The sequence below is a fragment of the Bufo bufo genome, chromosome 7, assembly GCF_905171765.1.
Source record: "Bufo bufo chromosome 7, aBufBuf1.1, whole genome shotgun sequence".
NCBI lineage: Eukaryota > Metazoa > Chordata > Amphibia > Anura > Bufonidae > Bufo > Bufo bufo.
The window spans coordinates 5,945,193-5,972,546 of record NC_053395.1 but is presented as its reverse complement, the minus strand read 5'-3'; the positions used below and the strand labels follow the sequence as shown (position 1 = coordinate 5,972,546).

The 27,354-nt window shown below is 42.7% G+C and overlaps 2 protein-coding genes across 2 annotated transcripts; both read right to left on the bottom strand.

The window, feature by feature from the left end:
• Positions 1-11,839: 11,839 nt before the first annotated feature.
• Positions 11,840-12,652, bottom strand: LOC121007916 (taste receptor type 2 member 119-like). Its single transcript, XM_040440185.1, has one exon. The coding sequence runs from the start codon at positions 12,650-12,652 to the stop codon at positions 11,840-11,842; it is 813 nt and encodes a 270-aa protein (XP_040296119.1).
• A 10,819-nt stretch (positions 12,653-23,471) lies between these two features.
• On the bottom strand, positions 23,472-24,284 carry LOC121007915 (taste receptor type 2 member 119-like). Its single transcript, XM_040440184.1, has one exon. It carries the CDS (start codon positions 24,282-24,284, stop codon positions 23,472-23,474), a length of 813 nt encoding a protein of 270 aa, XP_040296118.1.
• Between the last annotated feature and the right edge of the window lie 3,070 nt (positions 24,285-27,354).

Sequence of the window (27,354 nt, the reverse complement as noted above, 5' to 3'; positions counted from 1 at the left end):
CCAGGTCCGGCTGAACTTCTGGTCAAAGTTTGGGTTCGGGACTCGCAAAGTTTGCTACGAACCCAAACTTTGCAGTTCAGGTTCGCTCATCCCTAACTATGAACATTTCTAGTTTTAAAGAATTCATATTTTGTAGCATTTTTCTCACATCTGCCTAAAATTCTTGCACACTACTGTAAGTGAGTAAAGTGATTTTTCAGGCATTTTTCACACAGTAGAAAAATCTAACCAAATTTATGTGTGAAGGAAGCCTTACTGTCCAGAGTCTCTGCAAATGATAAAGGTGATGAGCTTCCTCAAGGTCTCCTTTAATGCCGGGTTACTGTAGATAATAAAAGCAGATTGCCCTGTGGGAAATGCGAGCAGTAGCACCGAACATACCCAGAATCCTTCACTTCTGCTAATAAATATTTGTAGTGCAAGAGCGATTGCAGAGAAAATAGCAAACAAATAAAAGATGAGAAGCCCCATCATTGTCCAGACTACACCTCGATAGTCCTTCACATTGGTGTTGACTAAAGTTCCATTATTTTTCTTCATCTGGTGGTTGTACATGCTGAGGAAACAGGCACTGCCAACAGTCGTCATTATGATTACAATATAGGGCAGACAATTAAGAATCAGGATGATATATGATAATTTCATGGTTTGTCTTCTAGTTCCTTCCAAGAGTTCAACTTCATTCATAGTTGAGTTTTTTTCATTTGGATTTTCATTTGGAGGTTTTATAAGGATTGATAGGAAACTTAGACCAACAGACACAGTTTCAACCATCAATAACAACCTCCAGGCAATGGCACCAATGTTATTCTTAATGTTCATGAGAACTCCGGGGCGGGAAGGTATGATCTTCATGAAGTAGAAGCAGCAAAGAGTGGCAGTGAGCCATGAGCTGGATGTAATGCTGTACGCGGTCATATAGGAGATGGAGTAAAATACAGACCTTACTCTGAAAAAATATGGCCACAAGGAGCTGGTGAACAAGTATGATGATATGACGATGGTAAAGAACATATTGGAGACATTCAGAGATATCAAGATCCTGTTCAATGGGGAACTATTTTTCATTTGAAAACCATTCAGAAAAAGACAAATGATTATGAAGGTGCAGGAAGACAAGCCAGTAATGGTCTCAAGAAGAAAAATAGCAAAAACAATCTCCATATTAGGATTTATGACAAAAATTGTAAGAAGATTTATACCATAAAGTCTGGACTTACAAGGATGTGTCTTCTCATGTAGTCCTGGTTAGGACTGTTTAATGCTTTCCAGCACTTCCTGTTCCTTACAAATACAGCGGTCGTGGAGAAGATGTTGGTCTTCAACTCCAAAGCTTAAAACAGACTAAATAGAAAAAGCTAAAAGAGTCCACCTGGATGATCCTCCTGGTCTGGCCAAGAGAGTGATGTCTCCGATATACCAGCAACCAAAGCAATGGTCACATTATGTCTTAGGATTAATTACAGTATCAGCAGTGTCAGCTCCCTGGTGCTTGACTTTTCATATATGCAAAGTCTGTGAATTCAGAAAGATTAAACCGTTTCACTGCTCTGAGAGGAGTTTCTCTTTTAACTCTGTGACCAGTAATTCCATTGATGGAATATCAGACTGTCCGACAAGTTGGTGTTCCAAAAAACCAAGGAAACAAAACACAATTTTCAGTGCAAATAAAATAAGTAGTAGAGACCCAAAGATATTCAAGCTGTCTTCTGCTCAATGTGGTTCCAAAACAAGGTCATATCTAAACCATATTTTGCAGTGTCATTTCTCACAAGGTTACAGGGTAACAACCACAACACCCACCAAACTAAATAAAAATGGTGTGCTAATACACACATACACCAAATAAAAAATTAAAATCACGCATTATCCTATCTATAGTTATTTAACAGTTTCTGCTGCTTACATTTGGGTTCAACAGAACTCATGTTCCTAGAACCGATTGTATGAGAATCTTCACCAAACCTTTTACAGTATAATAACTGCTGGATGTACAAGCCGTGTATGAATGTACAGTGAGAGCAAGAGCTGGGATGAAAGCAAGGGCTAAAGGGAGTAGAGGAGGCTTAAGGAGGGCCTCTCAACTCTTCTCACATCCCTGGTTTAATAGCTTCATGCAACGATGCAACAATTCTGGAGCATCTATTCTTATGACTCTATGTTGTGCTGTTCCTCTGTTATTTCTACTAGAAGTTATGAATGCATTGCTAGCAGTCTGCAGTAAGGGTACAGAGGGGTGGTAACAAGTTGGGAAGGGGGGAGGGGTGTTCCTGCACAGTCTAAAATTGGCAGCACTGGTTGGATAGAGTCAGACTGTGCAGGTACACCCCCCCCCCCCCAAACTGGTTACCTCCCCTCTGTACCCTTACTGCAGACTGCTAGCAATTCATTCATAAAAGGAATGGGACAACATAGAGACATAAGAATAGATGATCCAGAATTGTTATTACATGGGGAATGCATGAAGCTATTAAAACAGGCCGGTCAGGAGAGGGGAGAGGTCCTCTTTAAAGTATTGTTATGTTCGCTAGGAAAGCAGAGCGGCAGATGTGAATCTAGACCAGGAAATTATGCTCTGTAGTATATAATGCAGGTTGTGACCTGGTATAATGCAGTAAAATGTCAGATTGCCTGTGCTGTATACACCGTATATATGATTAATTCTTCCCACATTATAAACGGTAAAACTGCAATGAATTAGGAGAATGGATTTTGATATAGAAATGGTTAAAGGTAAAGTTATGAAAACTTCCAGTGATTCTTTTCTGAATGCATCAGCAGAAGTCTTCTATGTTATGAATCTCTACCTTCCCTCATGAATCTAGTTCCATCGCTGAGATAAGATAAAGGTGGGCCCCACAGATACCATCAGTGATCTCATCAGACAGTAGAGGCCGGAGCCTGGGGACTGAAGATATGACCACAAATGGATTTTGAGAAAACCATGGATCATCTCCTCCTCACCTCACACAGACTTGGACTTTGTGTCGGTCGATCACAGAAAATCCCAATAAAATAGAGTTCAGTTTGTGGGTGTAATGTGAAAAAATGTGGAAAAGTTCAAGGGATATGAATACTTTTTCCAGGCACTGTAAATATATTAGGAAAATTAATCCCGCACCTCCATAATATATAGACAAGAACGCAGGTGCAAGCCACCTTGGCTGCAACACAATACGTAGAACTACAAGTAGCAGAAGACTGCTCAATGTACCAAGACATAGGTGAACCTGCGAGCTTCTACTTTCCATACAGTAAGTGTAGTTATATATATATTATAAGCAGTCATGCAGTAAAAAAAATTCCAAAATTCACCCTTCACCTATGTCTTTGTGCACTGAACAGTTTGCTGCTACTTGCAGTTCTACATAATATATATATATATATATATACAGTCAGGTCTATAAATATTGGGACATGGACACAATTCTAACATTTTTGGCTCTATACACCACCACAATGGATTTGAAATGAAACAAACAAGATGTGCTTTACCTGCCGACTGTCAGCTGTAATCTGAGGTATTTACATCCAAATCAGGTGAACGGTGCAGGAATTACAGCAGTTTCCATATGTGCCTCTCACTTGTTAAGGGGCCAAAAGTAATGGGACATAATAATAATCATAAATCAAACTTTCACTTAATACTGGGTTGCAAATCCTTTGCAGTCAATTACAGCCTTAAGTCTGGAACGCATAGACATCACCAGACGCTGGGTCTCATCCCTGGTGATGCTCTGCCAGGCCTCTACTGCAACTGTCTTTAGCTCCTGCTTGTTCTTGGGGCATTTTCCCTTCAGTTTTGTCTTCAGCAAGTGAAATGGATCCTCAATCGGATTCAAGTCCAGGGATTGACTTGGCCATTGCAGAACATTCCACTTCTTTACTTTATAAAACTCTTTGGTTGCTTTTGCAGTATGCTTTGGGTCATTGTCCATCTGCACTGTGAAGCGCCGTCCAATGAGTTCTGAAGCATTTGGCTGAATATGAGCAGATAATATTGCCCGAAACACTTCAGAATTCATCCTGCTGCTTTTGTCAGCAGTCACATCATCAATAAATGCAAGAGAACCAGTTCCATTGGCAGCCATACATGCCCACGCCATGACACTACCACCACCAAGCTTCACTGATGAGGTGGTATGCTTAGGATCATGAGCAGCTCCTTTCCTTCTCCATACTCTTCTCTTCCCATCACTCTGGTACAAGTTGATCTTGGTCTCATCTGTCCATAGGATGTTGTTCCAGAACTGTGAAGGCTTTTTTAGATGTCGTTTGGTAAACTCTAATCTGGCCTTCCTGTTTTTGAGGCTCACCAATGGTTTACATCTTGTGGTGAACCCTCTGTATTCACTCTGGTGAAGTCTTCTCCTGATTGTTGACTTTGACACACATACACAGTGTTCTTGATCTGGCCAACTGTTTTGAAGGGTCTTTTCTTCACCAGGGAAAGAATTCTTAGGTCATCCACCACAGTTGTTTTCCGTGGTCTTCCGTGTCTTTTGGTGTTGCTGAGCTCACCGATGTGTTCCTTCTTTTTAAGAATGTTCCAAACAGTTGTTTTGGCCACGCCTAATGTTTTTGCTATCTCTCTGATGGGTTTGTTGTGTTTTTTCAGCCTAATGATGGCTTGCTTCACTGATAGTGACAGCTCTTTGGATCTCATCTTGAGAGTTGACAGCAACAGATTCCAAATGCAAATAGCAGACTGGAAATGACCTCTGGACCTTTTATCTGCTCATTGTAATTGGGATAATGAGGGAATAACACACACCTGGCCATGGAACAGCTGAGAAGCCAATTGTCCCATTACTTTTGGTCCCGTAACAAGTTGGAGGCACATATGCAAACTGTTGTAATTCATGCACCGTTCACCTGATTTGGATGTAAATATCCTCAAATTAAAGCTGACAGTCTGCAGGTAAAGCACATCTTGTTTGTTTCATTTCAAATCCATTGTGGTGGTGTATAGAGCCAAAAATGTTAGAATTGTGTCGGTGTCCCAATATTTATAGACCTGACTGTGTATGTATGTATATATATATATATATATATATATATATATATATAGTACAGACCAAAAGTTTGGACACACCTTCTCATTCAAAGAGTTTTCTTTATTTTCATGACTATGAAGGCATCAAAACTATGAATTAACACATGTGGAATTATATACATAACAAACAAGTGTGAAACAACTGAAAATATGTCATATTCTAGGTTCTTCAAAGTAGCCACCTATTGCTTTGATTACTGCTTTGCACACTCTTGGCATTCTCTTGATGAGCTTCAAGAGGTAGTCCCCTGAAATGGTTTTCACTTCACAGGTGTGCCCTGTCAGGTTTAATAAGTGGGATTTCTTGCCTTATAAATGGGGTTGGGACCATCAGTGGCGTTGAGGAGAAGTCAGGTGGATACACAGCTGATAGTCCTACTGAATAGACTGTTAGAATTTGTATTATGGCAAGAAAAAAGCAGCTAAGTAAAGAAAAACGAGTGGCCATCATTACTTTAAGAAATGAAGGTCAGTCAGTCAGCTGAAAAATTGGGAAAACGTTGAAAGTAAGGGCTATTTGACCATGAAGGAGAGTGATGGTGTGCTGCGCCAGATGACCTGACCTCCACAGTCACCGGACCTGAACCCAATTGAGATGGTTTGGGGTGAGCTGGACCGCAGAGTGAAGGCAAAAGGGCCAACAAGTGCTAAGCATCTCTGGGAACTCCTTCAAGACTGTTGGAAGACCATTTCAGGGGACTACCTCTTGAAGCTCATCAAGAGAATGCCAAGAGTGTGCAAAGCAGTAATCAAAGCAAAAGGTGGCTACTTTGAAGAACCTAGAATATGACATATTTTCAGTTGTTTCACACTTGTTTGTTATGTATATAATTCCACATGTGTTAATTCATAGTTTTGATGCCTTCATAGTCATGAAAATAAAGAAAACTCTTTGAATGAGAAGGTGTGTCCAAACTTTTGGTCTGTACTGTATATATATAAAATCTAAATCTAATCAAAATTTTATGTGAAGGTACAAGACTTATTTTCTTGAAGAAATGCATTGGGCAGTAGATTTGTGCCTTTTGTGATGCCTAATGTACAGTATATGGGATAGTATATGGCGGAGATAAGGCTGATGTAATACCAGAGATCAGGACACAGAAGTGATGAGAAGGTAACCTCCATCCACCTGCTAGTGATCCCCCACATGAGTAGTTCAGACATTATGGATGTGCTCCGCAGCCCTGTACCTCCTTCTCTATTTCTAGTGCAGGACATATAACAGGACAGGACGCGCTCTGCAGTCATTCTCTCTATCAGGTGAAGTTCTGCAGTCACTCACTTTACGGCTTCTCTTGGGAATCAATGATCTTCAGGAAATCCTGATTTGGATTCATTTGTAACCTTCCACTGTGGTCAGGATTACGAATGCAAATAAATGCTTGAAAATGGCTCATCTCTTGTGCAGTCTGTATCCAGCACTCCATGACTTCAGAGTTTTCTAATGACTTTACCTCCTGATTCTCCGGTCATTATGATGGTTTGGAGAATTGACTTGTAGTGTTTGAACTTTAAGTTTGGCAAATTAAAAGCGCTCATAGGTGATTCTCTCCCTTGTGATCAATGGATGGGATCATTTACCAGGTGAAAACACCTCAGCAGCCAATAATCATGTTCCTGTTTGGTTTCTGGATATCTTGAGAGCACATAGGGGGAATTTATCATCATGAGAAGACCCCTCATTGGAATAATTTGCATCAGAAACTTTGAAATGCTGCTTTGTCTATGAATGTTACTCCAATTTTTGTCCAATCCCCCCCCCCCCCCATCATTTCTTACACAAAGCACTAAAACCCCTGAATGTCTAGACTGTGTCACACTTACAAGTTATAGGAGAAGGAGCCTGTGAGGAAACTCCCCTATGAGGACTATCTCAATACCTAACCATCAACTTTCAGCAATTTCTATCCTGGAACTGTCATAGCCAACCGGGCACTTATATTATGTTTTATGTAATGTTCACATGTTCCTTAGTTCACAGGTGATTGTCCTTTGAAGTTGATGATGATGGTGACTGTCAGAGCCGTGTAGCTCATGCTATAGGTCTACAGGACCTGTGACCATATGTCTGGATTTGCCGTTCCTCAAGTCTTTAGCGTGTGATGTGTAATATGGCACTGATCTCTTATGACTGTGCATAGACCTGCCAAGGTGGGCCATAGAACCTGGGTCCTGAAGCTGTAGAGTTCAGTAAATAGGTGTAGCTGGCGTGTTGTGTGCTCAATCTGAGTATATACTGAGCCAAGCCTACCATGGGTTAGTAGTAAGGTGGACCCATGCTTGCCCAGATCATGTTGTCGCTTCTCCACATCTACATTCCATTTCATGTGACACGATGATTTTCTTATGCAGCATTTATTACTACACCACCATGTGGGTTGCACTGTCCACTTCTCTAGTAATGTCCGTGGTATTCATATTTGCTAATTGCAATCTACGTCTGGCATTTCATAAGGTATTTGTTAGTTTTTCACCATTAGACGAAGGATCAGGGCGGATTGTCTGAGATACGTAAGGTTATATCATTTCTCATTGTTTTAGATTATCAGCTTACATGAATTATTGTGTGAAAAGTACAACAATATAGAAAATGTAGGAAGATGCTAAATGAATCAGAAAGAACCGGTGGTCAATGGACGGGTTTAAAAAATGTGAATTTTTTTTACAAACGGAGTTATAGCAAAGTCCTCTTATTGCCATCATTCCTCTGATGTAAAATACACAAGTATGTGGAATGTGGCTATAAACTACTTGCTGTACAGCACTGAGAGCATGTAAGCCGCGTACCGGGGTGGGCTCCCCAGAATACAGCGAAGTCACAGACAAGGAAAGCGACACTGACACCAACTTACTATGCAAGAACAGAAACTTTACTTAGACAACGAGTAATACCATAAGCATCACCAAAACAATACAAACATGCATGGAAAACGCTATATCCCCGGACCCACAGTCAATGTCCCTGCCCACTGGACAAGCCTAGCCGATGGCGGACACAGCAGAGCCTGCAAGTCGTGCTGTGCCGCTACAGAGGACACCCCTAGCCGATGGCAAACGCAGCAGAGCCTGCAAGTCAATAACTGCACTGCAGTCTAGTACAGTACAGCCTAGCAAACGATCTAATCCTAGCCAACTAACTAACTAATGCTAGGCCTAGGCTAGTCTCTGTAACTTCAGGCGCCACACAATATAACAATCAGTAACCAGGTGTACTGACCTGCGTCCGTTCTGGGCCCGAGGATGCAGCCTACCAGGGATGGCCACCAACCTCTTAGCAACCGTGCGGCCTTGCTTGATGATGAGGCTTTCTGTCCACACACTGAACTCTTTCAAAAGAGCTGGATTCAGTCAGGGTATAACAGCCACTCTCCTTCTTCTGAGTGTCCATTAACTGCCAGACATCTGCAAGCCAGGATGGAATCGGGTTCAGTCCCTCACAGCACAATCCTTCCACCATGCCAGATCAACACTTCCTGGTTCACTCACTGGCAGCAGCATGAGTCATCATCTCTTTTGTATATTAAAATCTCAGAGTGTGCTGGCTGTAGCTGCAAAACAGTGGCCTCTGGTGCCCGGAATGCCAAATGACAGTTCATGTAGAGACATGCAGAAATAGCTGTTTCACAATCTCACAAGCAGACCTATAGGAATTGTGGACTTATGAACATTAGTATCTGGACAATGAAAATCCAAAGAAACATCACAGATAAGGACCTAGCAACCTGCAAAATCTGGAAGAGCAGCACCCGTATTAAATTCTCAGTGGAGACCGGCCACCATCTTCAAATAGATTTCCATCTAACCTTTGATTAGATGAAACAGCCTGATACAAACGTAAATGGATCCGCAACTGAGATAACAAACTGTAGAAAGGTAAAGAAATGATGATGATGTAAGGAAGAACACCGTAGACAGTGCGTGATATGCCAATGATCAGGATCCTATTACCGATCGTTCTTCAAGAAACAATAAATGCTGGCAACAAGTTCCCGGCCATATGCCGAGTTATTGATTGATTGAATTTGTGATATTTCACAAATATTTTGTAGAATATTCATCATATATTCGCGAATTTCTCAAATTTTAGATTATTTTATTGAATGCGAAAAAATTGGCAATGTAAAAATCACGTAATGCGAATTCAGAACGCGAAATACAGGCGTGGGTCACTTTGGCAAAATCTTTCAAACTGGTATAAGTTTACGGAGACTGGAGAAAATGGTCGGCACAGCAGAACATTACTATAGCTTTATATGCAGATAGAGTCAATTGCCCAAATATATTTACGATTGCGCTAATCATCAGTGATTAGAATATTTTTTCGCACTATGTGCATCTTCACATTTTGGCACGTCTGACTACAGATTACTGATTGCTGCACTAAGTATTGCTGTGAACTTGACTTTGCTTCCTTCTCATTGGCCCACAAGCAAGAAGCAGAGAGGAATCATGTGTTCAGATGGAAAAAAATGCTGAACATTCGCTATAACGAATATACAGCACTATATTCTAAATATTAGCGAAATCTCAAAGTGGCGATATTCGCGATAAAAATTCGCTATTCAAATATTCCTGCTCAACACTATTCGGTTAAGTTTGAGCTTTCACTTGGATTTTGAAGTGATATAGAGTAAGGATTGATAGGAAACCTCCATCAGTAGACACAGATTCAACCATCAATATTAACTGTCAGTCAATGGCACCAAAATGACTCTTCATGAGACAGGGAGGTATGATCTTCATAAAGCAGAAGAAGCAAAGAGTGAGAGTAAGCCATGAGCTGGAGACGATGCTGTGCACAGTCAGATAGGAGGTGGAGCAGAACACAGACCCTACACCCTATAAATATGTCTACAAGGAGTTGGTAAAGAAAAGAGTGGAGACTTTCTGAGGCATCAAGATCCTGTTATAAACTGTAGTCACATAGGTTGATAAAAGACACAGGTCCATACAGCTCTACCTGTTCAAAGGAGCAACAGTTTTGTTTGCAAACCAAAAAGAGAAAAATAAATTAAAGTACTGAAGGACGAGCCAGTAATAACCACAAAAAGAAGTATAGAGAGATGTCAAGAGCTGAAAGAAGTTTTTATCATAAGAACCGGACTTGCAAGCATGTGTCATCCCAAGTCCTCTGGTAGCAGGTGATGTCTCTGCATTTCAGGCAGCCATTTTGGTAGTTGCGCACTGTGACGTGAGACGGCTGCCCTTCCCTCTCTTCCATTTTAGATGTGATCCTGGTTCTGTTAAACAAGAAAAATGTCCCACACTGTAATCTGGCTTTGCCTTTTAGGTTTATATGTGGAGAATTTCAACAACTCATCATACAGGGAAACAGCATTTACATGTGAGGAGCAGATGCTCCGTCTTCACTGCCCTGCGACATCATTAATGTCGGTTCCTCTCAGCAGTTGGGGGGGGGGACTTAGATTGCCTCAGAACGGCTCAATTGTCAAGTCTGAGACTCCAGTGGCCATTTTGAGAAGAAGGAATCAGGGACCAAATATTAGCAATGCGAGAACCATAATTTCAGCAGTTGGCACCAATGTATAGTAAAATTTTAGTTCCGGACTGGAGGGTCTGTTTGTTACGATTAGTTGGACTGTTATGGATCAGTGGTTGTGGAACCATTATGCCACGTAACCAGTTTGGTGTTGGTCCAAATCCTGAGGGTGCTATTCTGGTAGCAGTATTCACCCTTTAACCCCTATACAGGGATTTGGACTTTGCTGCGGGTTGGGGACCAGACCACTACCTCCATGGATGGTAACAGTATACTGGAAACATGACCCCTGGAAACAGGAACTCTGACCAGGAGGCTCAGAAACTAGAAAATGCACTAAACCTGAAGGCACCGTCTGAACAGGCACTAAGTCATAATGCGATCACAGGAGTCCAGATAGCAAACTAAACTGAGACAAGAGGAGCAGGGAACACAGACTAAATACAGCAGGAACACAGGCTGGGTCAGGACACACAGGACAACGGACACGGAACAGACGTACAGATGGGCAGGGATGGGACACGTAAACAGGACAGCAGAAGCAGAAGCTGTCACTGATGCTGTTCCTCAGGCAAGGGGCAGGATAGTCAAAAAACACATAGCCCACAACACACACAGGTGCACACGAAGAGAAAGAGGCCTTAACCCCTGCAAGGAAAACAAATACACACAGAAAATTAGAGGCAATTAACCCCTTTCATACTGACCAGGAGAGGAATACAGACACAATGGTACCATTCACACTCAGAAGCAACCAGCGTCAGGATACAAGGAGAAATGGTCCCAGTGAATTACCATACAGAGAAATGGCCCTAAATCGTTCCCACGAGCAGACGACGCTGGTACGCTTACTACAGCATCACCTGTGAACACCATGTAAGAGTTGTTTTAAATAATAAAACATGAAATCTGAGAATTATTTATTTCAACATATTTTATTAGAGATTCACACAACTATAATATTAAGGAAATCCAGCGATGCCTCTATGATATGATTGACTCTCTATTCTGGCCCAGAGAAGAGGGAAACCTCCTCTCTGATGTCCATATGCTCTCATAGGTTATAAGGGGTTTTCCTCCTGGGATAATCCCTGTCAGGGTTTGTGCACTGAGTTGTGCCCCAGTAACGCCCATACATGATGGCGGTGGTTTGGCTGTTGGTGGTCTGTCTTGCTTCCTCTGCTACTTATACATAACTCTATTATATACTACACCTTATAGCTCCTGTGTAATATGCCTCAGGGTTTATGTGTGTATATAGCAGGATGTTTCTTCTTCCTTTAGTGCCAACTTATCTTCGAAGAAGTAAATAAATTTTTCTTTAGTTTAGGATTTCCGAGAATGAATAAGATGGACAGGGAAGTAGAATACACCATAATATATAGCGAGAAGGCCGTGTCCGCCACTATCCCCAAAGTTAGCCCCGACATTAATGAAACAGTAGATTCCAAGCAAAGGATCAGGTCTAGAATCAGGCGAGTGACCATTGTTTTCACTGCGCCCATGTGAGCCTTTAGCTGAGGCCTCTTGAAGTTGATCTCATTGCTCTTTACCTTCATGATATGGCTCAGGAGGGAGTTGAGACAAAGCACGATCGATGTAAAAGTTATCAGAAAGGGAAGGCAACAACCGAATATCATGTTAAAGATTGTGTGTGGATAAACCATTGCAAACTTATAATCAGTCATGTTGGAAATCCGTGTTATCTGTAGAGTCCAGAGAAATGGTACATTAATTAGAAGTGAGCCTATGATAGACCCTACAAGCAGCAGAGGAACAAAGGTGGAGAAATGAAGCTTCAACTGGAAGAAGAACTGGCATGGAAGGTTGACCAACTTTAGGCAGTAGTAGATGGAGAGCCAGGTGGCATGCCAGAAGCTCAGCTCTATCAGAAAATAGAGAATTGCAAAGTCTAATACATAGACTTCATGTCCAAACATCAGGTAGCCGTCAAAAACATACAGGCAGCCGTCGATAGTGATGGAGCACTGCAGGAGGAGGTTAGTTAGTGCTGAGGAGAACAGAATGAAGACACCAGGTTGATTCTGCCTCTTCCAGGTTCTGCAGTATTCAGTGACTATTAAGGAGTTCATTGAGAGTCCAGATATGGTTGATATAATTAAAGTGATTGCCATGACTATCCTCTCTGACTGCCACATGTTAGGATGAAGGATAGTCTGCTGTCTACATACAGAGGATTCATGGATGAAGGACTGGAAACCTCAGGGGGAAGTCAGCAGAACACGTAATGGATGCAAATCTGTGCAGTATCTGGTTTCTGCTTGTATTTTATGGAATATAATTATACTTGAGTTGTTGTCTCCCTGGTGATCACTAATACACCTTTTTATGTCTTCCTTTTCGAGGCAGCCTAGTCTAAGTGGCTGCACAGAGGCTGCACCTCCTGTGTCTTATGACAGTCAAGCTCCTGCTCTAAAGGCCAGGATCACCAGATTGATTGATTTGATAGGAGGCGCTCCCAGTGGCGTTGCTAGGGCTGGTGTCACCCAGTGCAGTACAAAATGGTGTCACCCCCCCCCCCAAGCAATAATTTTTTAGCCATATATGGGGGCTATGGTGGTGCTACTGCCATAGGGGGCATCCGTTAGCTCAGCAGACCCCCCCCTAGCAGTCAGAGCCTGGTCTCGGAGGGGCACTTCCAGATTATTTTCTGTCCGCCGCCACAAAACAATGGTGCTTATAGAACAGACTACACAGTGTAGAGGTATACTGTATATTGTGTGGCACAGTGTAGAGGTATACTGTATATTGTGTGGCACAGTGTAGCGGTATACTGTATATTGTGTGGCACAGTGTAGAGGTATACTGTATATTGTGTGGCACAGTGTAGAGGTATACTGTATATTGTGGGGCACAGTGTAGAGGTATACTGTATATTGTGGGGCACAGTGTAGAGGTATACTGTATATTGTGTGGCACAGTGTAGAGGTATACTGTATATTGTGTGGCACAGTGTAGAGGTATATACTGTATATTGTGTGGCACAGTGTAGAGGTATACTGTATATTGTGTGGCACAGTGTAGATATATAGTGTATATTGTGTGGCACAGTGTAGAGGTATACTGTATATTGTGTGGCACAGTGTAGCGGTATACTGTATATTGTGTGGCACAGTGTAGAGGTATACTGTATATTGTGGGGCACAGTGTAGAGGAATACTGTATATTGTGGGGCACAGTGTAGAGGTATACTGTATATTGTGTGGCACAGTGTAGAGGTATACTGTATATTGTGTGGCACAGTGTAGAGGTATACTGTATATTGTGTGGCACAGTGTAGCGGTATACTGTATATTGTGTGGCACAGTGTAGAGGTATACTGTATATTGTGTGGCACGGTGTAGCAGTATCTGTATATTGTGTGGCACAGTGTAGCGGTATACGGTATATTTTGGGGCACAGTGTAGCGGTATACTGTATATTGTGTGGCACAGTGTAGCGGTATACTGTATATTGTGTGGCACAGTGTAGAGGTATACTGTATATTGTGTGACACAGTGTAGAGGTATAGTGTATATTGTGGGGCACAGTGTAGAGGTATACTGTATATTGTGGGGCACAGTGTAGAGGTATACTGTATATTGTGGGGCACAGTGTAGAGGTATACTGTATATTGTGTGGCACAGTGTAGAGGTATATTGTATATTGTGTGACACAGTGTAGAGGTATAGTGTATATTGTGGGGCACAGTGTAGAGGTATACTGTATATTGTGGGGCACAGTGTAGAGGTATACTGTATATTGTGGGGCACAGTGTAGAGGTATACTGTATATTGTGTGGCACAGTGTAGAGGTATACTGTATATTGTGGGGCACAGTGTAGCAGTATACTGTATATTGTGGGGCACAGTGTAGAGGTATACTGTATATTGTGTGGCACAGTGTAGCGGTATACTGTATATTGTGTGGCACAGAGTAGAGGTATACTGTATATTGTGTGGCACAGTGTAGAGGTATACTGTATATTGTGTGGCACAGTGTAGATGTATACTGTATATTGTGTAGCACAGTGTAGCGGTATACTGTATATTGTGGGGCACAGTGTAGAGGTATACTGTATATTGTGTGGCACAGTGTAGCGGTATACTGTATATTGTGTGGCACAGTGTAGAGGTATACTGTATATTGTGGGGCACAGTGTAGAGGTATACTGTATATTGTGTGGCACAGTGTAGCGGTATACTGTATATTGTGTGGCACAGAGTAGAGGTATGCTGTATATTGTGTGGCACAGTGTAGTGGTATACTGTATATTGTGTGGCACAGTGTAGAGGTATACTGTATATTGTGTGGCACAGTGTAGCGGTATACTGTATATTGTGTGGCACAGAGTAGAGGTATACTGTATATTGTGTGGCACAGTGTAGAGGTATACTGTATATTGTGTGGCACAGTGTAGATGTATACTGTATATTGTGTAGCACAGTGTAGCTGTATACTGTGTATTGTGTGGCACAGTGTAGAGGTATACTGTATATTGTGGGGCACAGTGTAGTGGTATACTGTATATTGTGGGGCACAGTGTAGCGGTATACTGTATATTGTGTGGCACAGTGTAGAGGTATACTGTATATTGTGTGGCACAGTGTAGAGGTATACTGTATATTGTGTGGCACAGTGTAGAGGTATACTGTATATTGTGTGGTATAGTGTAGCGGTATACTGTATATTGTGTGGTATAGTGTAGCGGTATACTGTATATTGTGGGGCACAGTGTAGCGGTATACTGTATATTGTGGGGCACGGTGTATGCTATATGTGTATAACGTAAACATATTCCACATGAAAACTTACAGTTACTTGGCTTGGCCCTTGGGGATCTCGGACGCCACTTCAACACTTTGGCCGGGGGGTCGGCGGAGCTGATGTTGTGTTTTATCCTAATGAGAAAGATTTTATAATAAGGACTTGGAGAAGAGGCAGAGGGATAGCAGAGCAGGGAGAGGCTGCTACTAGGGGGTCATACCATAGGGGAGTAATAAAGCCCACCATAATGCCCCACCCCAGAAGAAATAATTCTCCTTATAATGTGACAGTGCAAAAAATACCCCCTTGTAATGCCCCCAGTTGAGCTAATGTCCCCATAGTGCCTCCATAATGTCCCAGTATAAAATACCCCTATATAGTGCCCCCAGTAAATTCCCCCATAGTGCTCCTCTCCCCCTTCCTGCTAGTGCCCCCCCTAATGTACCAGTATAAAATGCCCCATATATAGTGCCCCAGTAGATGCCCTCAGTGTCCGGCCTCTGATAGGCTGCCGGCCTAGTGTCCCCCATAATGCCCCCCAATAATGTGCCAGTAAGTGTCCCCATAGATGCCCCCCCATCATGTGGGAAAGAGACCTTCACGCTGATTCCAGAGCTACTGACATTCCTGTTTCCAGGGTCATCTACAGGTTTCTGTATAGTTGTCAATAGAAATGGCAGATTGATAAGAAATGTTCCCAAAAAGGGGCCCCAGGAACAGCATGGTCACAGCAGAAGACAATCTTAACTTTATCCATAGAAAAACTGGTTAGGAAAAGTTGACTATTTGGAAGCTGTAGCGTTTGGCGAGCCAGGAGATGATTCAGAAACAAAGATAAATAAAAGACTGGAACAGAAGGAGACATGACGAGACGACTGCACAGAAGAAATGACGAGAAAGCAGCACTGGAGAAATGATGAGATGACAGCACTGGAGAAATGATGAGATGACAGCACTGGAGAAATGATGAGATGACAGCACTGGAGAAATGATGAGAAGACAGCACTGGAGAAATGATGAGAAGACAGCGCTGGAGAAATGAGGAGATGACAGCACTGGAGAAATGATGAGATGACAGCGCTGGAGAAATGATGAGAAGACAGCGCTGGAGAAATGATGAGAAGACAGCGCTGGAGAAATGAGGAGATGACAGCACTGGAGAAATGATGAGATGACAGCGCTGGAGAAATGATGAGAAGACAGCGCTGGAGAAATGATGAGATGACAGCGCTGGAGAAATGACGAGATGACAGCACTGGAGAAATGATGAGATTACAGCGCTGGAGAAATGATGAGAAGACAGCGCTGGAGAAATGATGAGATGACAGCACTGGAGAAATGATGAGATGACAGCGCTGGAGAAATGACGAGATGACAGCGCTGGAAAAATGACGAGATGACAGCGCTGGAGAAATGACGAGATGACAGCGCTGGAGAAATGATGAGATGACAGCAATGGAGAAATGATGAGATGACAGCGCTGGAGAAATGATGAGAAGACAGCGTTGGAGAAATGAGGAGATGACAGCGCTGGAGAAATGATGAGATGACAGCGCTGGAGAAATGATGAGATGGCAGGATAGTCAAAAAACACATAGCCCACAACACACACAGGTGCACACGAAGAGAAAGAGGCCTTAACCCCTGCAAGGAAAACAAATACACACAGAAAATTAGAGGCAATTAACCCCTTTCATACTGACCAGGAGAGGAATACAGACACAATGGTACCATTCACACTCAGAAGCAACCAGCGTCAGGATACAAGGAGAAATGGTCCCAGTGAATTACCATACAGAGAAATGGCCCTAAATCGTTCCCACGAGCAGACGACGCTGGTACGCTTACTACAGCATCACCTGTGAACACCATGTAAGAGTTGTTTTAAATAATAAAACATGAAATCTGAGAATTATTTATTTCAACATATTTTATTAGAGATTCACTCAACTATAATATCAAGGAAATCCAGCGATGCCTCTATGATATGATTGACTCTCTATTCTGGCCCAGAGAAGAGGGAAACCTCCTCTCTGATGTCCATATGCTCTCATAGGTTATAAGGGGTTTTCCTCCTGGGATAATCCCTGTCAGGGTTTGTGCACTGAGTTGTGCCGCAGTAACGCCCATACATGATGGCGGTGGTTTGGCTGTTGGTGGTCTGTCTTGCTTCCTCTGCTACTTATACATGACTCTATTATATACTACACCTTATAGCTCCTGTGTAATATGCCTCAGGGTTTATGTGTGTATATAGCAGGATGTTTCTTCTTCCTTCAGTGCCAACTTATCTTCGAAGAAGTAAATAAATTTTTCTTTAGTTTAGGATTTCCGAGAATGAATAAGATGGACAGGGAAGTAGAATACACCATAATATATAGCGAGAAGGCCGTGTCCGCCACTATCCCCAAAGTTAGCCCCGACATTAATGAAACAGTAGATTCCAAGCAAAGGATCAGGTCTAGAATCAGGCGAGTGACCATTGTTTTCACTGCGCCCATGTGAGCCTTTAGCTGAGGCCTCTTGAAGTTGATCTCATTGCTCTTTACCTTCATGATATGGCTCAGGAGGGAGTTGAGACAAAGCACGATCGATGTAAAAGTTATCAGAAAGGGAAGGCAACAACCGAATATCATGTTAAAGATTGTGTGTGGATAAACCATTGCAAACTTATAATCAGTCATGTTGGAAATCCGTGTTATCTGTAGAGTCCAGAGAAATGGTACATTAATTAGAAGTGAGCCTATGATAGACCCTACGAGCAGCAGAGGAACAAAGGTGGAGAAATGAAGCTTCAACTGGAAGAAGAACTGGCATGGAAGGTTGACCAACTTTAGGCAGTAGTAGATGGAGAGCCAGGTGGCATGCCAGAAGCTCAGCTCTATCAGAAAATAGAGAATTGCAAAGTCCAATACATAGACTTCATGTCCAAACGTCAGGTAGCCGTCAAAAACATACAGGCAGCCGTCGATAGTGATGGAGCACTGCAGGAGGAGGTTAGTTAGTGCTGAGGAGAACAGAATGAAGACACCAGGTTGATTCTGCCTCTTCCAGGTTCTGCAGTATTCAGTGACTATTAAGGAGTTCATTGAGAGTCCAGATATGGTTGATATAATTAAAGTGATTGCCATGACTATCCTCTCTGACTGCCACATGTTAGGATGAAGGATAGTCTGCTGTCTACATACAGAGGATTCATGGATGAAGGACTGGAAACCTCAGGGGGAAGTCAGCAGAACACGTAATGGATGCAAATCTGTGCAGTATCTGGTTTCTGCTTGTATTTTATGGAATATAATTATACTTGAGTTGTTGTCTCCCTGGTGATCACTAATACACCTTTTTATGTCTTCCTTTTCGAGGCAGCCTAGTCTAAGTGGCTGCACAGAGGCTGCACCTCCTGTGTCTTATGACAGTCAAGCTCCTGCTCTAAAGGCCAGGATCACCAGATTGATTGATTTGATAGGAGGCGCTCCCAGTGGCGTTGCTAGGGCTGGTGTCACCCAGTGCAGTACAAAATGGTGTCACCCCCCCCCCCCAAGCAATAATTTTTTAGCCATATATGGGGGCTATGGTGGTGCTACTGCCATAGGGGGCATCCGTTAGCTCAGCAGACCCCCCCCTAGCAGTCAGAGCCTGGTCTCGGAGGGGCACTTCCAGATTATTTTCTGTCCGCCGCCACAAAACAATGGTGCTTATAGAACAGACTACACAGTGTAGAGGTATACTGTATATTGTGTGGCACAGTGTAGAGGTATACTGTATATTGTGTGGCACAGTGTAGAGGTATACTGTATATTGTGGGGCACAGTGTAGAGGTATACTGTATATTGTGGGGCACAGTGTAGAGGTATACTGTATATTGTGTGGCACAGTGTAGAGGTATACTGTATATTGTGTGGCACAGTGTAGAGGTATATACTGTATATTGTGTGGCACAGTGTAGAGGTATACTGTATATTGTGTGGCACAGTGTAGATATATAGTGTATATTGTGTGGCACAGTGTAGAGGTATACTGTATATTGTGTGGCACAGTGTAGCGGTATACTGTATATTGTGTGGCACAGTGTAGAGGTATACTGTATATTGTGGGGCACAGTGTAGAGGAATACTGTATATTGTGGGGCACAGTGTAGAGGTATACTGTATATTGTGTGGCACAGTGTAGAGGTATACTGTATATTGTGTGGCACAGTGTAGAGGTATACTGTATATTGTGTGGCACAGTGTAGCGGTATACTGTATATTGTGTGGCACAGTGTAGAGGTATACTGTATATTGTGTGGCACGGTGTAGCAGTATCTGTATATTGTGTGGCACAGTGTAGCGGTATACGGTATATTTTGGGGCACAGTGTAGCGGTATACTGTATATTGTGTGGCACAGTGTAGCGGTATACTGTATATTGTGTGGCACAGTGTAGAGGTATACTGTATATTGTGTGACACAGTGTAGAGGTATAGTGTATATTGTGGGGCACAGTGTAGAGGTATACTGTATATTGTGGGGCAGAGTGTAGAGGTATACTGTATATTGTGTGGCACAGTGTAGAGGTATATTGTATATTGTGTGACACAGTGTAGAGGTATAGTGTATATTGTGGGGCACAGTGTAGAGGTATACTGTATATTGTGGGGCACAGTGTAGAGGTATACTGTATATTGTGGGGCACAGTGTAGAGGTATACTGTATATTGTGTGGCACAGTGTAGAGGTATACTGTATATTGTGGGGCACAGTGTAGCAGTATACTGTATATTGTGGGGCACAGTGTAGAGGTATACTGTATATTGTGTGGCACAGTGTAGCGGTATACTGTATATTGTGTGGCACAGAGTAGAGGTATACTGTATATTGTGTGGCACAGTGTAGAGGTATACTGTATATTGTGTGGCACAGTGTAGATGTATACTGTATATTGTGTAGCACAGTGTAGCGGTATACTGTATATTGTGGGGCACAGTGTAGAGGTATACTGTATATTGTGTGGCACAGTGTAGCGGTATACTGTATATTGTGTGGCACAGTGTAGAGGTATACTGTATATTGTGGGGCACAGTGTAGAGGTATACTGTATATTGTGTGGCACAGTGTAGCAGTATACTGTATATTGTGTGGCACAGAGTAGAGGTATGCTGTATATTGTGTGGCACAGTGTAGTGGTATACTGTATATTGTGTGGCACAGTGTAGAGGTATACTGTATATTGTGTGGCACAGTGTAGCGGTATACTGTATATTGTGTGGCACAGAGTAGAGGTATACTGTATATTGTGTGGCACAGTGTAGAGGTATACTGTATATTGTGTGGCACAGTGTAGATGTATACTGTATATTGTGTAGCACAGTGTAGCTGTATACTGTGTATTGTGTGGCACAGTGTAGAGGTATACTGTATATTGTGGGGCACAGTGTAGTGGTATACTGTATATTGTGGGGCACAGTGTAGCGGTATACTGTATATTGTGTGGCACAGTGTAGAGGTATACTGTATATTGTGTGGCACAGTGTAGAGGTATACTGTATATTGTGTGGCACAGTGTAGATGTATACTGTATATTGTGGGGCACAGTGTAGCGGTATACTGTATATTGTGTGGTATAGTGTAGCGGTATACTGTATATTGTGGGGCACAGTGTAGCGGTATACTGTATATTGTGGGGCACAGTGTAGAGGTATACTGTATATTGTGTGGCACAGTGTAGAGGTATACTGTATATTGTGTGGCACAGTGTAGATGTATACTGTATATTGTGGGGCACAGTGTAGCGGTATACTGTATATTGTGTGGTATAGTGTAGCGGTATACTGTATATTGTGGGGCACAGTGTAGCGGTATACTGTATATTGTGGGGCACAGTGTAGCGGTATACTGTATATTGTGGGGCACGGTGTATGCTATATGTGTATAACGTAAACATATTCCACATGAAAACTTACAATTACTTAGCTCGGCCCTTGGGGATCTCGGACGCCACTTCAACACTTTGGCCGGGGGGTCGGCGGAGCTGATGTTGTGTTTTATCCTAATGAGAAAGATTTTATAATAAGGACTTGGAGAAGAGGCAGAGGGATAGCAGAGCAGGGAGAGGCTGCTACTAGGGGGTCATACCATAGGGGAGTAATAAAGCCCACCATAATGCCCCACCCCAGAAGAAATAATTCTCCTTATAATGTGACAGTGCAAAAAATACCCCCTTGTAATGCCCCCAGTTGAGCTAATGTCCCCATAGTGCCTCCATAATGTCCCAGTATAAAATACCCCTATATAGTGCCCCCAGTAAATTCCCCCATAGTGCTCCTCTCCCCCCTTCCTGCTAGTGCCCCCCCTAATGTACCAGTATAAAATGCCCCATATATAGTGCCCCAGTAGATGCCCTCAGTGTCCGGCCTCTGATAGGCTGCCGGCCTAGTGTCCCCCATAATGCCCCCCAATAATGTGCCAGTAAGTGTCCCCATAGATGCCCCCCCCATCATGTGGGAAAGAGACCTTCACGCTGATTCCAGAGCTACTGACATTCCTGTTTCCAGGGTCATCTACAGGTTTCTGTATAGTTGTCAATAGAAATGGCAGATTGATAAGAAATGTTCCCAAAAAGGGGCCCCAGGAACAGCATGGTCACAGCAGAAGACAATCTTAACTTTATCCATAGAAAAACTGGTTAGGAAAAGTTGACTATTTGGAAGCTGTAGCGTTTGGCGTGCCAGGAGATGATTCAGAAACAAAGATAAATAAAAGACTGGAACAGAAGGAGACATGACGAGACGACTGCACAGAAGAAATGACGAGAAAGCAGCACTGGAGAAATGATGAGATGACAGCACTGGAGAAATGACGAGATGACAGCACTGGAGAAATGATGAGATGACAGCAATGGAGAAATGATGAGATGACAGCGCTGGAGAAATGATGAGATGACAGCACTGGAGAAATGATGAGATGACAGCGCTGGAGAAATGACGAGATGACAGCACTGGAGAAATTATGAGATGACAGCACTGGAGAAATGATGAGAAGACAGCGCTGGAGAAATGACGAGATGACAGCGCTGGAGAAATGATGAGAAGACAGCGCTGGAGAAATGATGAGATGACAGCACTGGAGAAATGATGAGATGACAGCACTGGAGAAATGATGAGATGACAGCGCTGGAGAAATGATGAGAAGACAGCGCTGGAGAAATGATGAGATGACAGCGCTGGAGAAATGATGAGATGACAGCGCTGGAGAAATGATGAGATGACAGCGCTGGAGAAATGACGAGATGACAGCGCTGGAGAAATGACGAGATGACAGCGCTGGAGAAATGATGAGATGACAGCAATGGAGAAATGATGAGATGACAGCGCTGGAGAAATGATGAGAAGACAGCGTTGGAGAAATGAGGAGATGACAGCGCTGGAGAAATGATGAGATGACAGCACTGGAGAAATGATGAGATGGCAGGATAGTCAAAAAACACATAGCCCACAACACACACAGGTGCACACGAAGAGAAAGAGGCCTTAACCCCTGCAAGGAAAACAAATACACACAGAAAATTAGAGGCAATTAACCCCTTTCATACTGACCAGGAGAGGAATACAGACACAATGGTACCATTCACACTCAGAAGCAACCAGCGTCAGGATACAAGGAGAAATGGTCCCAGTGAATTACCATACAGAGAAATGGCCCTAAATCGTTCCCACGAGCAGACGACGCTGGTACGCTTACTACAGCATCACCTGTGAACACCATGTAAGAGTTGTTTTAAATAATAAAACATGAAATCTGAGAATTATTTATTTCAACATATTTTATTAGAGATTCACACAACTATAATATTAAGGAAATCCAGCGATGCATCTATGATATGATTGACTCTCTATTCTGGCCCAGAGAAGAGGGAAACATCCTCTCTGATGTCCATATGCTCTCATAGGTTATAAGGGGTTTTCCTCCTGGGATAATCCCTGTCAGGGTTTGTGCACTGAGTTGTGCCCCAGTAACGCCCATACATGATGGCGGTGGTTTGGCAGTTGGTGGTCTGTCTTGCTTCCTCTGCTACTTATACATGACTCTATTATATACTACACCTTATAGCTCCTGTGTAATATGCCTCGGGGTTTATGTGTGTATATAGCAGGATGTTTCTTCTTCCTTTAGTGCCAACTTATCTTCGAAGAAGTAAATAACTTTTTCTTCAGTTTAGGATTTCCGAGAATGAATAAGATGGACAGGAAAGTAGAATACACCATAATATATAGCGAGCAGGCCGTGTCCGCCACTATCTCAAAAGATAGCTCCGACATTAATAAACCAGTAGATACCAAGCAAAGGATCAGGTCTAGAATCAGGCGAGTGACCATTGTTTTCACTGCGCCCATGTGAGCCTTTAGCTGAGGCCTCTTGAAGTTGATCTCATTGCTCTTTACCTTCATGATATGGCTCAGGATGGAGTTGACACAAAGCACGATCGATGTAAAAGTTATCAGAAAGGGAAGGCAACAACCGAATATTATGTTAAAGATTGTGTGCGGATAAACCATTGAAAACTTATAATCAGTCATGTTGGAAATCCGTGTTATCTGTAGAGTCCAGAGAAATGGTACATTAATTAGAAGTGAGCCTATGATAGACCCTACGAGCAGCAGAGGAACAAAGGTGGAGAAATGATGCTTCAACTGGAAGAAGAACTGGCATGGAAGGTTGACCAACTTTAGGCAGTAGTAGATGGAGAGCCAGGTGGCATGCCAGAAGCTCAGCTCTATCAGAAAATAGAGAATTGCAATGTCCATTACATAGACTTCATGTACAAACGTCAGGTAGCCGTCATAAACATACAGGCAGCCGTCGAGAGTGATGGAGCACTGCAGGAGGAGGTTAGTTAGTGCTGAGGAGAACAGAATGAAGACACCAGGTTGATTCTGCCTCTTCCAGGTTCTGCAGTATTCAGTGACTATTAAGGAGTTCATTGAGAGTCCAGATATGGTAGATATAATTAAAGTGATTGCCATGACTATCCTCTCTGACTGCCACATGTTAGGATGAAGGATAGTCTGCTGTCTACATACAGAGGATTCATGGATGAAGGACTGGAAACCTCAGGGGGAAGTCAGCAGAACACGTAATGGATGCAAATCTGTGCACTATCTGGTTTCTGCTCGTATTTTATGGAATATAATTATCCTTGAGTTGTTGTCTCCCTGGTGATCACTAATACACCTTTTTATGTCTTCCTTTTCGAGGCAGCCTAGTCTAAGTGGCTGCACAGAGGCTGCACCTTCTGTGTCTTATGACAGCCAAGCTCCTGCTCTAAAGGCCAGGATCACCAGAACGTTTACCCCTTGGTTGATTTAATAGGAGGCGCTCCCTCTATCAGCCATCGGCAGCCCCACAAATGAGATTGCAGGATCCGTGCCAATGTGTTTACACAGCAGATAGAGAACAAAATGACACTGCCCGAATCACAGGTTTTTTGCTGATGTTTTTTCTTTTACACAAGGAGAAAAACTTACAGTACAGACCAAAAGTTTGGACACACCTTCTCATTCAAAGAGTTTTCTTTATTTTCATGACTATGAAAATTGTAGATTCACACTGAAGGCATCAAAACTATGAATTAACACATGTGGAATTATATTCATAACAAACAAGTGTGAAACAACTGAAAATATGTCATATTCTAGGTTCTTCAAAGTAGCCACCTTTTGCTTTGATTACTGCTTTGCACACTCTTGGCATTCTCTTGATGAGCTTCAAGAGGTAGTCCCCTGAAATAGTCTTCACTTCACAGGTGTGCCCTGTCAGGTTTAATAAGTGGGATTTCTTGCCTTATAAATGGGGTTAGGACCATCAGTTGCGTTGAGGAGAAGTCAGGTGGATACACAGCTGATAGTCCTACTGAATAGACTGTTAGAATTTGTATTATGGCAAGAAAAAAGCAGCTAAGTAAAGCGAGTGGCCATCATTGCTTTAAGAAATGAAGGTCAGTCAGTCAGCTGAAAAATTGGGAAAACTTTGAAAGTAAGGGCTATTTGACCATGAAGGAGAGTGATGGGGTGCTGCGCCAGATAACCTGGCCTCCACAGTCACCGGACCTGAACCCAATCGAGATGGTTTGGGGTGAGCTGGACCGCAGAGTGAAGGCAAAAGGGCCCACAAGTGCTAAGCATCTCTGGGAACTCCTTCAAGACTGTTGGAAGACCATTTCAGGGGACTACCTCTTGAAGCTCATCAAGAGAATGACAAGAGTGTGCAAAGCAGTAATCAAAGCAAAAGGTGGCTACTTTGAAGAACCTAGAATATGACATATTTTCAGTTGTTTCACACTTGTTTGTTATGTATATAATTCCACATGTGTTAATTCATAGTTTTGATGCCTTCATAGTCATGAAAATAAAGAAAACTCTTTGAATGAGAAGGTGTGTCCAAACTTTTGGTCTATATATAGTTTTGATGTAATCGTACTGACCCAAAGAGTGAAGTCATATAACAAGTGCTCATACAGCTACATCAACAACAAAAAAAACTATACTTCGTGGAATGCACAGATAAAAAAAAAATACTTGGTGACTAAGGGGTTAAGCATCAGAAAGTTCAGAAGAATTTTGTTTTTGGCAACTTGCAGCGAAGGATACAGCACAATAAATATCCGGCTGAGGGATTTCAGGATGAGTCTAGCCTGGAAAGGAAAGAACAGTCCCAGCACAACTACAATGCAGAACATCAGGTCCAGGATCAAGCACAGAATCATTGTCCTGGCTGCCCGAATATGGTCCTGAAGTTGAGAGTATTTGATATCAGATGAGTTCTTCTGAATCTTCCAGATGTGTTTCACAAGAGACTTTACACTAGGCAGAATGCAAAGGAGCGTTAGAAGAAACAGCAAGCATGTCCCAAGTGTCATCTGTACAACTGGGAAAGAGACCTTCACGCTGATTCCAGAGCTACTGACATTCATGTTTCCAGGGTCATCTACAGGTTTCTGTATAGTTGTCAATAGAAATGGCAGATTGATAAGAAATGTTCCCAAGAAGGGGCCCCAGGAACAGCATGGTCACAGCAGAAGACAATCTTAGCTTTATCCATAGCAAAACTGGTTGGGAAAAGTTGACTAATTTGAAGCTGTAGCGTTTGGCGAGCCAGGAGATGTTTCAGAAACAAAGATAAATAAAAGACTGGAACAGAAGGAGACATGACGAGATGACTGCACAAAAGAAATGACGAGTAGAGATGTCGCGAACATAAAATTTTTCGTTCGTGAACAGCGAACGCGAATTTCCGCAAATGTTCGCGAACGGGCGAACCGGGTGAACCGCCATAGACTTCAATAGGCAAGAAGATTTTGAAACCCACAGGGACTCTTTCTGGCCATAATAGTGATGGAAAAGTTGTTTTAAGGGGACTAACACCTGGACTGTGGCATGCCGGAGGGGGATCCATGGCAAAACTCCCATGGAAAATTACACAGTTGACACAGAGTGTGGTAAGTTGAATTCGCATTGCGATTACAACTTAGATCTGAGATCCTAATGGTTGTATTGCTAGAATTGACGAATATAACGGATATAGCGCTATATTCTCAATCTTCGTTATATTCTAGCAATACAACAACCATTAGGAACCCAGCTCCAAGTTGAATTCGCAATGCGATTTAATATAACCCGTATTATTCGCTTTGCGATTACAACTTAGTCAAATTTGTGACACTGCAGCTTCAGAATGAATCTAAGATGGATGCTGTCCTTGCTATTTGATAGGAGGTGGGAGGGTCTGCTGCTGATTGGCTGGAATGTGTCTGCTGACTGTAGAGGTACAGGGTCAAAGTTTACTCAATGATGGTGTATAGGGGGCGGACCGAACATCGCATATGTTCGCCCGCCGCGGCGAACGCAAACAAGCTATGTTCGCTGGGAACTATTCGCCGGCGAATAGTTCTGGACATCTCTAATGACGAGACAGCAGCACTGGAGAAATAACCAGATGACAACGCTGGAGAAATAATATAATCACGATAAGAGAGAAGGAATATACAGCGGCACT

Bases quoted from the DNA above. Each gene is read 5' to 3' on its own strand.
- LOC121007915 (XM_040440184.1), bottom strand. From the start codon at position 24,284: ATGAACTCCTTAATAGTCACTGAATACTGCAGAACCTGGAAGAGGCAG.
- LOC121007916 (XM_040440185.1), bottom strand. From the start codon at position 12,652: ATGAACTCCTTAATAGTCACTGAATACTGCAGAACCTGGAAGAGGCAG.